The sequence below is a fragment of the Myodes glareolus genome, chromosome 10 (assembly GCF_982192425.1).
Source record: "Myodes glareolus chromosome 10, mMyoGla1.1, whole genome shotgun sequence".
Classification (NCBI taxonomy): domain Eukaryota; kingdom Metazoa; phylum Chordata; class Mammalia; order Rodentia; family Cricetidae; genus Myodes; species Myodes glareolus.
In genome coordinates, this window is record NC_142035.1 from 52,604,604 (window position 1) to 52,620,727 (window position 16,124).

A 16,124-nucleotide genomic window follows, 5' to 3' on the forward strand; every position below is an offset into this window, starting at 1 on the left:
CTATTATGAATAATGCTGCTATGAACACAGTTGAACAAGTGACCTTGTGGTATGATTGAGTATCCTTTGGGTATATGCTCAAGAGTGGTATCACTCGATCTTGAGGTATACTGATTCCCAGTTTTTTGAGAAACTGCCATACTGATTTCCAGAGTGCTGTAGAAGTTTGCACTCCCACCAGCAGTGAATGAGTGTTCCCTTTACTCCACATCCTCTCCAGCGTAGGCTGCCATTAGCATTTTTGATCTTAGTCATATTGTTTTGATTTTTATTTCCCTGATGACTAAGGATGTTGAATAGTTCGTTAAGTGTATCTCAGCCATTCAAGATTCTTTTGTTGAGAATTCTGTTTAAAATGTGTACCCCGTTTTTAATGGGATTATTTGGTATTTTAATGTCTAGTTTCTTGAGTTCTTTATTTATTTTGGGTATCAGTTCACTGTCGGTTGTAGGGTAGGTGAAGATCTTTTCCCATTCTGTAGGCTGCTGTTTTGTCTTACTGAGTGTCCTTTGCCTTTCAGAAGCTTTTCTGTTTCAGGTGGTCCTACTTATTAATTGTTCATCTCAGTGTCTGAGCTTCTGGTGTAATATTCAGGAAATAGTCTTCTGTGCCAATCCATTCAAGGCTACTTCCCACTTTCTCTTCTATCAGGTTCAGTGTAACTGGATTCATGTTGAAGTCTTTGATCCACTTGGACTTAGGTTTTGTGCAGGGTGATAAATATAGATCTATTTGGATGCTTCTACATGCCACCATCTAGTTATGCCAGCACCATTTGTTGAAGATGCTTTCTTTTTTCCATTGTTTATTTTTGGCTACTCTGTGAAAAATCGGGTGTCATAGGTGTGTGGATTTATGTCAGGGTCATCAATTTGATTACATGTATCCACATGTCTGTTTTTATGCCAATACAAAGCTGTTTTTATTACTATGGCTTTATAGTAGAGCTTGAAGTCATGGATGGTGATACCACCATAAGTTCTTTTATTGTACAGGATTGTTTTGGTTACCTTGAGGTTTTTGTTTTTTTCCTGTGAAGTTGAGTAATGTTCTTTCGAGGTCTGTGAAGAATTTTTCTGGAATTTTGATGGTGATTGCATTGTTGCTTTGAATCTGTAGATTGCTTTTGGTAAATCTGCCATTTTTTACTATTTTAATCCTACCTATCCAAGAGCATGGGAATTTTTCTATTTTCTGATGTCTTCAATTTCTTTCTTCAAATATTTAAAGTTCTTGTCATACAGGTCCTTCACTTCTTTGTTTGGAGTTATCCCAAGATATATTATTTGTGATTATTGTAAAGGGTGATGTTCCTCTGATTTCTTTCTCAGCCCATTTATCATCTGTATATAGGAGTACTACTGATTTTTTGAGTTTATCTTGTATCCTGCTACATTACTGAAGGGGTTTATTAGCTGTAGGAGTTCCTGGTAGAATTTTTGGGGTGGCTTATATATACTATCATACCATCTGCAAATAGTGAAAGTTTGACTTCTTCCTTTCCAATTTATATCTCCTTGATTTCCTTTTGTTGCCTTATTACTCTAGCTAGAATTTTGAGTACTATATTGAGTAGATAAGGAGAGTATGGGAAAACCTTGCTTGTCCCTAATTTTAGTGGAATTGCTTTGCGTTTCTATCTGTTTATTTGCTGTTGGCTGTAGGCTTGCTGTATCTTGCCTTTATTGTGCTTAGGCCTGTTCCTGTATCCCTTTTCTCTCCAGACTTTTGTCATTAGGGATGTTGGATTTTGTCAAAGGCTTTTTCAGCGTCTAATGAGATGATCTGTGGTTTTTTCTTTTGATTTGTTTATATCGTGGATTACATTGACAAATTTTTGTATGTTGAACCAGCGCTGCATCTCTGGGATGAAGCCTACTTGATCATGATGGATGATTTTTTGATGTGTTCTTGGATTCAGTTGGCCAGTATTTTATTGAGTATGCTTACATCAATGTTCATGAGGTAAATTGGTCTGTAATTCTCTATCTTTTTTGTGTCTTTCTTTGGTTTGGGTATCAGGTAACTGTGGCCTCATAAAAAGAATTTGGCAGTATTCTTTTTGTTTCTACTGTGCAGAACGATTTGAGTATTGATATTAGCTCTTCCTTGAAATTGAGATAGAATTCTCCACTAAAACCATCTGCTGCTGGGTGATTTTTGTTTGGGAGACTTTTAATGATTGTTTCTATTTTCTTAGGGGTTACAGTTCTATTTAAATTGTTTATCTGGTCTTGATTTAATTTTGTTATACTGTACCTATCAAGAAAGTTATTCATTTCTTTAGATTTTCCAATTTTATGAAGTACAGGTTTTTGAAATACGACCTTTTTCTCTTTTTTCTTTTCTTTTTTTTCTCTTTTTTCTGATTCTCTTTTTTCCTCCGGGTTTGTTACTATGTTCCCCTTTTCGTTTCTGATTTTGTTAGTTTGGATATTCTCTCTCTACCTTTTGGTTAATTTGGATAAGGGTTTGTCTATTGTGTTGATCTTTCTCAAAGAACCAACTCTTTGTTTCACTGATTCTTTGTTTTAATTTTATTGATTTCAGCCCTGAGTTTAATTATTTCCTACCTTCTATTCCTCCTGGGTGAGTTTACTTCTTTTTGTTATAGAGCTTTCAGATTGCTGTTAAGTTTCTTGTGTGAGATTTCTCCAAATTCTTTCTGTAGGCACTCAGTGCTATGAACTTTCCTCTTAGCACTGTTTCCCTAATGTCCCGTAAGTTGGGGTATGTTGTGCATTCATTTTTATTGAATTCTGAAGTTCTTTAATTTCTTTCTTTATTTCCTCCTTGACACAGTGATGGTTCAGTTTAGAATTCTTCAATTTCCATGAGTTTGTGTGCTTTCTGTAGTTTGTGTTGTTCAACTCTAACTTTAACCCATGGTGGTCCGATAAGATACAATGGGTTATTCCAGATTTCTTTGTATCTGTTGAGATTTGCTTTATAACCAAGTATGTGGTCAATTTTAAAGATGGTTCTATGAGGTGCTGAAAGAAAATATATTCCTTTGTATTTGGGTAAAATGTTCTATAGATGTCTATTAAAGCCATTTGTGTCATGACATCTGTTAGTTCCCTTGTTTCTCTGTTAAGTTTCTGTCTGGCAGACCTGTCCATTGGTGAGAGTGGGGTGTTGAAGTCTCCCACTATTAATATTTAGGGTTTGATGTATGACATCAGCTTTATTAACATTTCTTCCACAAATGTGGTGTCCTTTTATTTGTGGCATAAATGGTCAGTATTGAGACTTCCTCTTGATGGATTTTTCCTTTGATGAATATGAAATGTTCTTCTCAATCTCTTTTGAATAATTTCCCTTTGAAGTCTATTTTTCTTGTGTTTGTGGGCTTTTTGAAATTAGTGTTGCTGTTGAATTCTAATTTTAAACCATGGTGATCCAATAATATACACGGATTTACTCCAATTTTTTTGTATCTGTTGAGGTTTGCTTTGTTACCAAGTATGTGATCGATTTTAGAAAAGATTCTATGAGGTTCTAAGAAGAAGGTATATTCTTTTGTGGTTGGGTAGAATGTCCTATAGATGTCTGTTAATTCCATTTGAGTCATGATATCTGTTAGTTTTCTTATTTCTCTGTTAGGTTTCTGTCTGGTTGACCTGCCCACTGGGGAGAGAGAGGTGTGGAAGTCTCTTACTATTTGTGTGTATGGGGGGGGTTGTTGATGTGTGATTTAAGCTTTAGTAATGTTTCTTTTATATATGTGGGTGCTCTTGTATTTGGGGCATAGATGTTCAGGATTGAGACTTCATCTTGATGGATTGTTGCTGCTATGAGTATAAAGTATCCTAATCCATTTCTTTTGATAGATTTTAGTTTGAAGTCTATTTTGTTAGCTATTAGGATCACTACACCTGCTTGTATCTGAGGTCCATTTGATTGGAAAATCTTTTCCCAACCCTTTACTCTGAGGTAATGTCTGTCTTTGAGGTTGAAGTGTGTTTCTTATATGCAGCAGGATGGATTCTATTTTGTATCCATTCTGTTAGCTTATGTCTTTTTATTGGAGAATTGAGTCCATCGTATTGAGAGTTACAATGACCAATCATTGTTAATTTCTGTTATTTTATTGTTGTTGGTGGTGGGGTATTGTGTTTGTGTGTGTGTGTGTGCTTGCTGCGTGTTTCTGTTTTTGGAGTTTTCTGGTATAAAATTGCTTATTGCCTTGTTTTGTGGGTGTGATTAACTTCTTGGCTTGGATTTTTCCTTTTAGTACTTTTGTAACACTAGATTTGTGGATAGATATTGTTTGAATTTGATTTTGTCATAAAATACCTTGCTTTATCCATCTATAGTGATTGAAGATTTGCTGGGTATAGTAGTCTGGGCTGGCATCCATGATCTCTTAGAGTGTGCAAGGTATGCCAGATGTCTGTCCAGCCTCTTCTGGCCATTAGAGTCTCCATTGAGAAGTCAGGTGTAATTCTGATAGGTCTACCTTTATATCTTACTTGGCTTTTTTTCCTTGAAGCTTTTAAAATTCTTTCTCTGTTCTGTATGTTTAGTGTTTTGATTATTATTGCATGGGGGACTTTCTTTTCTGATCCAATCTGTTTGGTGTTCTGTAAGTTTTTTGTACTTTTATAGGCATGTCCTTCTTTAGGTTAAGAAACCTTTTATGATTTTGTTAAATATATTTTCTGGGTTTTTGAGCTGGGATTCTTCTTCTTCTATTCCTATTATTCTGAGGTTTGGTCCTTTCATGGTATCCCAGATTTTCTGAATGTTATGTGTTAGGAGCATTTTAGATTTAATATTTTCTTTGACTGATGAATCTATTTCTTGTATTATATCTTCAATACCTGAGATTCTCTCCTCCATCTCTTTTTCAGGCTAATAAAGTATTTTATTTAAATATATGCAGTTTGTGATTCATAATGGGTGTTTGTTTTTATTATATGCAGATATCTTTGCCCACTTTCAGCTGAATATTTAGAAAACTGATTATTTTCTAAATTAATTGATTTATTTTTAATTTCATTTTACATTCCAACCACAGTTCTCCCTTCCACTCCTCCTTCCACCCTCCTTTTCCTTCCCCAGTCCCTACCCCATCCTTTCCTCCCAATGGGTAAGAACTCCCATGAGGAGCCAACAAAGTCTAGCACATTAAGTTATTACAGGATCAAGCCCCTCCCCCCTGCATGGCATCCCACCATAAAGAATAGGTTTCAGCAAGCTTGTTCTGCCTGGCCCTACTGCTAGGGGCCCCTCAGATAGTTCAAGCTTCACCACAGCCTCCCACATACAGAGGGCTGATTCGGTCCCATGGAGTCTCCACAGCTGTTGGTCTAGAGTTCATGAGTTTCCATGAGCTTGGTTCAGCTCTCCATGTAGATTTCTCCATCATGATCTTGACCTCCCTTGCTCATATATTCCCTCCTCTCTCTCTTAAACTGGGTTCCCGGAGCTCAGTGTGTTGCTTGGTTGTGAATCTCTGCATCTGGTTCCCTCAGTCATTGAATGAAGATTCTATGATGATAGTTGGGGTATTTACCAATCTGATTACAGGGGAAGGCCAGTTTGGGTACCCTCTCCACTATTTTAAGGAGTCTTATCTGGGGTCATCCTTGTGGATTCTTGGGAATTTATCTGCCACTGGGTTTCTCCCTAACCCCATAGTAGCTCTCTCTATCAAGATATCTCTTTCATTACTCTTCCTTTCCACCCCAACCCTCCTCAATCACCCAGTTCCTTCATGTTCTCATCCCCTTTCCCTCTCTTTACCACCCTCCTTACCCCTAATTTACCCAGGAGATCTCATCTAATTCCCCTTCCTAGGGTGATCCATGCATCTCTCTCAGGGTCCTCTTTGTTACCTAGCTTCTCTGGAGCTGCAGATTGTTTTCTGGTTATCTTTTGCTTTACATCTAATGTCCACATATGAGTAAGTACATTTCATGTTCTGTTTGGTGATGCTTACATCTGTAGTTCCTGTTTGCTTACCCAGGTATTCCATTTTCTAAATTCCCTCAGTTTGTGTTTTCCTTCTCCTTCTCTCTTTCTTTCTTTCTTTCCTTCCTTCCTTTCTTCCTTCATTCCTTTTTTCTTCCTTCCTTCCTTCATTCCATTAATTTATTTGTTTATTTATTTAATTCTTTATTTCTTATATTGCCCTGGCTATTGTTGATTGTGTTCTTACACTGGAGTTTAGGCATCAGGGTTTGGGATGATTAGGTCTAGGTTCTGATTTCTGAGTTTGTGTTTGTTGGATGTGTGTTTTCTTCCTTGATTTCTGGTTCCTCTTTGGTTTTCTGGTCTTTGTCTCCTGGATTTCTGGTGGCTGTTGTGACATCTGATCTATTAGGGAAGCATGCAAGTAAGGAGGTGGTCTTCAGGTGGTTAGCTCTGCCTTTGGTGCAATAGGGGGCTCTGTTCTTCTCCTATGTGTAGTTTTTGATATAACTTGTGGCCAGTATGACTAATAACTTAAAATTTTTATTCACTTTCCTTTAACGTATATGCATACAAATATAAAACCAATATGTAAATATTAAAAATAGTTGTTTGTAATAAGATTACAAATACATATTTTATGAATCTATTTTATATAAACATGTATTTATAAATCTGGAAATACTATTATAGATTTTTCTGATGAAAATTTAATGTTTGAATCAAGATATACTATAAGTACAAAATATGTTCCATCATTTTCAAATCCTTAGCACTAAAGAGCAAAATATTTTATTAATACTTTATCCAGTATGTGTTGATAGGACAACATTCTAAGTATATTTGGTTAAATAAGGTATGTCATCAAGCTTAATTTCACTCTTGGTTTTTAATGTAACTTCTAGGACACTTAATATCATTCATGAGTATTGTAAGTATCTGTCAGGACGTTCTGTTACCATATTCGGTATAAAGCATATTTATGGAAATATATTTAGTAACATGTTTTGATTTGTTATCCATAGGAAAAGATATTTAAAGTCTGGAAAACCTATTTTCTCTCAGACTGCTCCATTGCTCTTTTGCATGACTCTTTTTGGTGGTGGTTTCTCCATAAATTCAAGGTAAATGATATTTTAAAATTCTGTAAAAACATTGATTTGTAGCATGATTTTTTTTCAGTAGAAGTAATATTAGTACAAAAGTTTTTACATGGATAAATTTTTAAGCATTCCACAGACTAAAATCCCATTTAAACTTTCTTCCTTCAGAGGAATTAAAATTCCAATAAGGATTTCAACAAACTGGATTTCTTGTCTGTCAGGAAAGATAAGAGAGAGCCAGTATGGTAGCAAATAATAAAGTTATATCTTTGCATGTTATTATATGCTGGTAGATGAACAGAAAGTATATTGAAAATCAGTAACACCGACGATGTAGAAGAGAGACTGGCAGAGAGCGTTTGGTTGATTCAGAAAAGTAAGAATTCGAATCTGGGCAAAAATGAGAAGAAAATGAAATGGGTAGCGCCAGAGGCACTGTTCGACCAAAAGAATTTCAGTAAAAATAAATACCCGAAAGTCGCCTAAAACTTTGGCTTCCCAAATGATGCAAAAAAATTGAATGTGGTCCACTCTGTGACTTCCCAAACCACGGCCATCTGAGTGCACATGGTAGTGCAAGCCCTTCCCCAGCAGCACTACCCCACTTCTAGGACGAGAGTTCACATCAGAGAACTCTACACAGTACCCTGCTCACCCTACACAGGTGCACAGCCCATGCCCATCTAACTCCGCCCTGTGACTCCAAGCCATGTGCACAGCATGTGTTTCACAAAAGCCCCTGGCTGACCTGGACCACTTCTGAAGCCCCAGTTACATATCAGCATTGTGTCCCCAAGACCGAACCTCAAGCATGACCCAGCAATTTCAAAGATCAGCTCAGTTTAGGTAACAACAGATAGAAATCCAAACGCTACTCGACAGAGGTGGGTCAGATATTCAACCTATACAGCCAGTAAGTGACAGTACTCTGTCTGTACAGTTCCAGCATAGACAACATGAAAAGCCGAAACAATGCCGCTTCAAAAAATTAGTACCCCCCCCACAGTAATGTTCCCTGAGGAAAGCAACGTAGATGACACACAAGATAATGAACTCAAAATAGCAATGTTAGATGTGTTCAAGGAGCTCAAGGAGCATGTGAATAAATGCCAGAATGATGATGTAGAAAACACAAGCAAAGAGTTGAATAAAGTAGTTAAGATAAAGCAGGAAATGAAAATAGAATGAAATAAAGAGATAGAAAACTAAAAACAAATTGAAACTTGAAATGAAAAATTTATTAAGTCTAATAAGCTCAGAAAAACACCTTACCAAAAGTATGAATCAAGCAGAAGAGAGAATATCTGGGCTTGAAGACAGGGTATAGGAATTAGATCCCTCAATCCAAAGAAAATGACAAATATTTCCAAAAACCCATGAACTTCAGTACTCTGAAACACAAAGGGAGTAAGAGTATGAATCACAGGTATCGATAAAGGAAAAGAAATCCAGAGCAAAGGCACAGCAAGCATATCCAACAAAATGATGGAAGAAAATCAGCCCATTCCATCAAATGGAAGTCATGCCTGGTACCATTAATTAGGCCAAGTACCCTGCCTGGGGAAGCCGTAGTCCCTAGGAAAGAACCTAACACCGTGAGTCTGCTGAGTAGTCACAATACCAAACTGTACCCATAGGCTAATGAAGCTTTCAACCTTCATCAGAGAAGCTTCTTTTTTGCAGGGGGTGACTCCGGTAGTTTGAGTGAGAATGGCCACATAGGCTCTTATGCTCCCCAGATGGTTAAACTTCTTGGGAAGAACTAGAAAGTGTGACCTTGCTGGAGGAGGTGTAACCCTAGGGATGTGTTTTGAGATTTCAGAAGACTGGTGCTGTTCCCAGTGTTTCTCTCTTCCTGTGCTTGTGTCTCAATATGTGAGCTCTCAGCTACTGCCTGCGGCCATGCTCCCTACTGTGATGAGCATGGACTCTAGCCCCCGTACCATAAGCCCCAAATTGAAGTTTCTTTTATAAGATGTTTGATCATGGTGTCTTAATACAGCAGTAGAAAAGTAACCAAGAGAGTGATGATTAATAGAGACTGACAGTTGGTCATGTGCGGAGAATCAACCCTAAACGGGACATCTGTAGCATTCACCTTCCACCAAGGCTCAATGATACCATACAAGAGACTGTGAAAAGATTGCTAGAACCAGAGGTAGTGGATGACTACCATGAAACAGCATTTTCCGGACACACAGGTCCATTGCACATATGGACTCATAGAAGTCTAACTACACACACACACAATCAAGCTAGACAAAATCCAGCATGGATGGGCAAGAGGCTTACAAAGGCCCAGCATGGCTAAAAGGCTACTAACAACTGACAGATGGTGGAAGAGAGAGGCTGTGGGTTTTCTTCATGGGTGTGGACCCTGCAGAGGCCACCCATGGTCCGGTGAATGACCAGATGCACACACTGGCAAGCAAGCATTAATGACTTGGTGGATTTAAAACATGAAATTATAAGGATAAAGTAGTAGTGTGGGCAATATGGAAGAGTTGAAGGGGAGTGTAGGAGGAGCCGTTTTGATCAAAACACATTATACGCATATAAGAAATCCTCAAGCCACAGATTTTTAAAAACATTTTTGAAGCCAGACAGTGCATCATTCTTACTCAACGACAAAAATGGCGTGTAATCTTTAAAGTGTTGATCTTTAAGTCAATCATACAAAGTAGATTTCAAAGAAGTAATGTTACTAGGAACAAATGGTTAGTTGATCAATGAGACATAAGAATCCTAAATTTTATTCAATAATAGAACTCTTCACCACATGTACAATAGAAGACTCATTAACACTTCAAGAAGACACAGCCTTTTACGTCAGTATAGTTGAAGATTTTACTGCCTCACTGCCAGTATTTTGTGATATATGTTGAAAGTGAGAACTGATATGGAAGACTTGAACAACACTGGCAAAAAATGATCTGGCATTTATGAAGTATCTCTCCTGCCTTCATACATTTTGTGTTGCGAGGATTGAGTGCCACAAAATAGACAATTTGCAATGAGCAGAAATTTACTAACTCAGTTAGGAAGCTGGGAAGTATTAGCCTAGGACTAATTGTGACTGCTTGCACAAGATCCATATGAGATCAAGGTAATTAAAATCCTGCAAAAATGGACAAAGGCTTACAATGTCCCACCCCCAACCGAAGAAGTCTTGGCAATTGATGGATGATGGGGATGGAACAGTATCTGTTTTCTTTAGAGATACAGGCCTTAAAGAGGTCCAGAGGGCCTCTTTCTGAGTTACCCCATGGGAGAAGGTGGAATGGAAAAAAAGAGACAGCAGAATGGAGAGTAAAGAAGTACAAGAGAGGAGGTGTGCCTGCTCTCTTGGCAATGGCATCTCATTCATGAGGGTTTGCCCTGATCCCAGTGCCTCCTGTTGCTCTACCCCATCAGTGGCTGACTACTTTTTCTCAACAACACATTTACCAAGATAAACTGTGCTGAACTAGGAAAATATTCTGATTAAGTTATAATAATCAAAGCCGTGGAAAACATGTTTTCACATAAAATGATGAGCTATATGGAAAAATCTTCCAAAAAATTAAAAGGTAAATAATATACTTCTCAATAGCTGTAGATGAAATCAGAATGGACTAGAGAAATTGAAAATTGTTTGAACCAAGTGAAAATGGAAATATGAACTAAAGTTTTGTGGGATGTAAATGAGGCAATATTTAAAGAAAAAAAACAATAGCATCTAAAGAAAACAGCAGTGGTCAGAGTGAAAGCCAGTACAAGTAAAAGAAAACAAAAAATAGAGAAAAGTCAACGAACCGGATGCTTCTTTGAAAAATTATCCAAACAAGTCAACATGAGGATTTTGAAGGCTATATTGTTCTTGGAGTAAATGTGGCAGAGGGAACATCTAAAGGCAGTTTATTACCTTATTGAGCCCATTCCCTGGTGGTCAGCACAGAGGCCTGCCTCCTGAGTGTAGTTCTGCATGCTGCAGCCTAGCAAAGATGCTCAGCTCATACTGAAAGTATTTCAAGACATGGAATTGAACAAAAGACTGGGTTGCTGAGCAGAAAAATTTTGAGCTTAGCAAAATAATGTCAAATTATTTTCCAAGTGGGTATATAATTTGTCACTCCTGATTGTTAATATATGGTTTTCTGTGATTCTTGAACAACTAGTGGGTCAACAAAATAAGACAGAAATTAGAAAACACCTTGAGAAAAAAATGAAACAAAAATATTTCAGAACTTATGAAAATCAGAAGTAAAAGTAGAGATACCACCACCATTTTACACATAATTGCATTATTAGCTTTTTATCACTCTAACCAAACTATCTGACATGCGTACCTTGAAACAAAGAGTTTATTTTTCTCATTTTTTTCCTGAATATTGAGTCCATCATAGCAAAGAAGGCATGACAGATCAGGTCTCATCCTGATGGAGAAGTGTTGAGAAGGATGCTGAAGCTCAACAGCTTCCTCCCTTGTCCCCTTTGTCCCCTTTGCCCCCTCTGGACTCCAGCACATAGGGTGGTGCTTCCCACATTTAGAATGGTATTTCCTCTCAGTGAATCCTCTCTAGAAACACTGCACCAGGTTAGAGGTATGCCGGGCTGATCTCGTACGTGATCATATGAAGCTGACGATGAAGAGTAACCACCATGGCACTGTAAAATGATATGTCAGCAGACTGGACGATCTGAACAGCACTTAGAAAAATTCCTAAAGTCATGCGATCTGACAAGACTGATTCATAAAGAAAAAGATAATTAAGATAGATTACAGTTACTAAGGAGGTTGAATCAGTAATTGAAACTTCCCAACAACAAAAAGTGCTGACCCAGATAACCAGTTTCACTGGTAAATTCCACCAATAATTTAAAAAGAATGTACACCAATATTACACCTCTTCTAAAATATGCAAGAGTGAAGAGGAAAGTCTAGCTTGAGAAAGTGTTACTATCACACCAAACCTAGACAAAGGCATTACAAAAGCAAAATACTATAGATTAATATTAATCTCTTACAATAAATATGAATGCAAAAATCATCAAAATTCACTTTCAAGTCAATTTTAGCAGCATATTGCAAGGATTATATGCCATTGCCCATAGGATTTACCACTGGAAGGCAAAAATAATTTAGTATAAGTTGAATAACTTGATCTGCTGGATATGGTGATTACCGAAATGACTAACAGCAATCTACATTTTCTTAACAACCATGCATAAAACATATGCAAAAATGAAACAACCATTTGCTAATAATCATCTGTGAAGATATTAGACTGAATAATATTAACCAAAGCATATCTTTGTTTATGTCTTATGTAAATTTCTGTTCTTCAAAAACAAGGTAACTTTCTTGAATAAATTATGTATATGTATTCTTATTTAATTCTTTAATAACTATATCTCAGAAACCACGCCATTTTCATGAGTCATCAGGAAATATTATCATTATCAGTATTCTCATTGGTGTGACCTCCTTTTATAAAGTTATTTAACAAGCATGAGAAGTTAAGAAACCAGGAATCCACTCTGGTTCTTGGTCACTTGAATGAGTCACTCATTTTTCTAAGCACTTATGCACCACTGAACTAGAAGGCTTTAAGGCAGATGATCTGGAAATTCAGTGTAGGCTTAAGATCTTATGTATCATAAATCCATGTTCATTTTATTTTCTTACCACTAAAATTGACAGTTTGGCGTTTTATATTTTACATTTGTGCTTTTACAGCTTGTGTTGTGAGTTTGAACTCTCTAACTCATCTTCCTTGCACAATGATTTAGATTCTAATTACTCTCATTACTTAATAGAGCAAGAAGTTAGGGTGCTACATTGAAATTTTACTGTGATGTCTCTGTTACTGAATCACCTTAATTTTGCTTTGGTTGCTGCTAATAAGGAAAGAGTTCAAATTGCTATGGAAAGCAACTGAGTCATTGATTCTCTCCAGTATAACTATTGACCAAGAACCTTCACTCATCCACAGATGCTTCCTGTGTTCTAGACCCTGTGCCAAGTGTTTGAAATGCAAAATTATGTAAACTGTGTACTTTTACTACTCTTTTAAGATATTACATATGTGTGTATGTATATATGTATTATGTATGTATGACTGTCATCTAGTAGTGCAGCTAAGAAATGACAGAGCTACCATTCAAACTCCACTGCGATGCCAAAACCAATGGCTCTTCCATTATTCTGGTCGAACTACCCTTTAATAAAAGACTATGTTCTTAAATAACATATATACAGATATATGTATATATATGTATACTTATTACATGTAATAGTATTGTACACAGAATTTCCTAATATAAATTGTAATGTTGACCCTAATTGCATACATGCATCTCCTTTAAGCCTGACAGAAGAGATCAAGATTGCTTGTTTGACAGAATCTCCGAAAGTTATGTAACACTTTTCATGAGAATACCTCACAGGAAAAAGGATGCATTCTTTCAGGTACATGTAAAAGCTTAACAGTTGTAATAATTATCTTCATAGTGTATGAAAAATGTGTTTCATTTAAATATATGTTTTATTTACCTTTCAACCAAAAATTCTCTGATGTAAATAATAGAAATATTTTAAAGTTCTGTTTTACCACCATGACCACTACCCAGAATATTGTGTTCTCTGGACTCACAGTCTTAGAGTCACTGTAGTTCTACAGTCATGCGGGTTGGAAACTGGTGACTGCTATGTAGATATATTCTTGCTTTTGTTCTATTTACCTATAAAAATATCATTTTCTTTTACTCTATAATAAATCTTTTAATCCATTTAAGTGAAACTGGCTAGTTTATATTATACTTACTGAATAAGCTATGAACTAAATATTTATTTTCATTTCTGGTACTTAATTAATAAGTAAGGTTAATCAAAATAATATTTTGGTAAAGTGAGAAAATATATGGAATTCTTTGAATGTTTTTAAATATTAATAGTACTTCCAAACACAAGCAATATTCAAGTATCTGTTGCTTTAGCAATCTGTAAATCAGAAGTGTAAAACATTTTGGATATAAATGTTTTCACATTGCTTGACAACATAAAATATCATTAATGAAAGTATAAATAATTCTAAATGTAAGGATTTATCAGATACTTGCATTCAATCTTGGTTTATCTTACACTTCCATAAAGTGTGGTCAGGAAAACTGTAGTGGACTGGGAATTGGGTCTGAAAGACTTGTCCGCTATGGGCAGCACCATCGCATTAGCTGCTGTCCTGGAGTCCATAGAATGGGGAAAGCAAGCTGAACACGAGCAGCATTTCCCTCGCTTCCTGTGGGTGCCATGTGGCCAGTTCCCTCAAGCTCCTGCTGCCACGGCTTCCCTGCTGTAATAATAGACTGCACCCTGGAACTATGGGCGGGAATAAGCTCACTCTCCTTCAAGCTGTTTTATCACAGACACACGAAAAAGAAACTAAAACAGTCTTTTTGTAATCACCAGTAGGTGGCTCAATCACACATGTATACACAGACACACACACACACACACACACACACTTAAGAAGTCCCTCTTAGACAACTTGTTTAACATTTTAATTTTAACTATTAATAGAACTTCTGTGCCACTGATAATCTGTGACCATTTGGGTAATGAAGATATTCAGAACTCACTTAATAAAATTAGATACACCAATATATCACAAAATCCATTTCCTCACACATCCTCCTTCCTGCCGCCATCACCCCAGTCACAGATGCCCTAAAAAGACTGGAATCCAGCAAATTTGAGCTCTGTTTGATTAACATAACCCTGTTTCCTACGAGCTGTTACAAATTATGATAAACTTAATTTTTAAAGCAATAAAAAATTCGTTTTCTTAGTTATAGAGGCCAGCAATCCCCGATGAATAGAATATAAATCTGAAATGAAGGTATCACCAATGCTGTGTTCTTTAGACACCCCAGGAGGGGCTCATCTTCTATGTCTTTCGTCCCTGGCGTCAGGACCTGACAACTTTCTTTGACCCCTGGTGCCGTCACTGCTCTCTCCCTTCTGCTGTCACATTGCCTTCTCTTCTGGAGTCAGTCCGCTCAGGTTCCCTCACAATGATAGGTGAAACTACTGTTGGACTCTCCAAGATAATCTAGAGTACTCTAATCTGCCCCATGACTTCAGCTTCCTGCGTCCTAACTGACATCTACAGGGACGAGGAAGAGAACATGTGTAGTTTGGGGTTCATTAGTTGGTGCGCTACAATGACCATTACGGACTTCTCTAATGCTAAAACTTTAATCAAATGGGGGTCAATATTTATCTGAATTCAGAGAACCACAATAGAGATATCATGTATCTTTAATATAAAAATATGATCTCTCTCAGTGTTTACCCCTCAAGAAAAATGTAATAGCTGGAGTATCTGAAAGCTGGGCTGTCAAGCATGGCTTGAGAGGGGCTGGCCAATGGACCATCTGAAATAGGACGTAGAGGGAGCAGTGCTGGTTGACAAGGTATAAAACCGTGGTATTCTCTTCAGATGGCCCAGCTCAGAACCCCAGCTGCAGGAAAAGGGTACAATAGCTAATAATGCTCCGTGCTAGCTAGGTCAGACCAAATCAACTTTAAGACATTCCCTCCAGGAAAGAGTGAGCAGATTGCTGTTACACTTCCTCCTGAGAAACCTTTCAACTTCAAGGGTGCCTAAGCCTCTGTTATATTCTTGCATCTTTTAAAAAATGTGTTTATTCTTACTGGCTTGTTTCCACATGTTGTGTGTAAGGGTGTGGATACACATGGGGCGTGGAGAAGCGAGAGAATATCTTTCGGAAACCAGTTCCCCCTCCTACCAGGAGTTCCAAGGATCAAATTGAGGTTGCCAGGCTTTTGCCCACGAACACAGTAGTATGTCTCTAATCAGATATTCTTACATATTCTAAGACACGTAGAACAGACTTCATTCTGGGTAAAATGGGATTTCAAGCAAAGCATAGCCCTTCCCTAGAAATGCAAGAGAAGGCACAGGGAAAGAATAAAGGGAAGGAATACCCAGGAGAGGAGAGCTACATGTCCTGTACCTGCGAGGACCAGGTGAACTGCTGGGCTCAGTATAGCCTGCTCTTTTCCTGAAGAGCATACTCTGGTTCCTAGTTTGCTCCAA

At 37.3% G+C, this 16,124-nt stretch overlaps 1 protein-coding gene across 1 annotated transcript in view; it reads left to right on the plus strand.

Annotated features, from left to right (window-relative positions):
- Window positions 1-16,124, plus strand: part of Fam227b (family with sequence similarity 227 member B) — a 166,366-nt gene that overhangs the window by 25,366 nt on the left and 124,876 nt on the right. Inside the window, 2 exon segments of the mRNA XM_048460034.3 lie at window positions 6,946-7,044; window positions 13,373-13,474. Coding sequence (XP_048315991.3) covers window positions 6,946-7,044; window positions 13,373-13,474 — 201 coding nt within the window.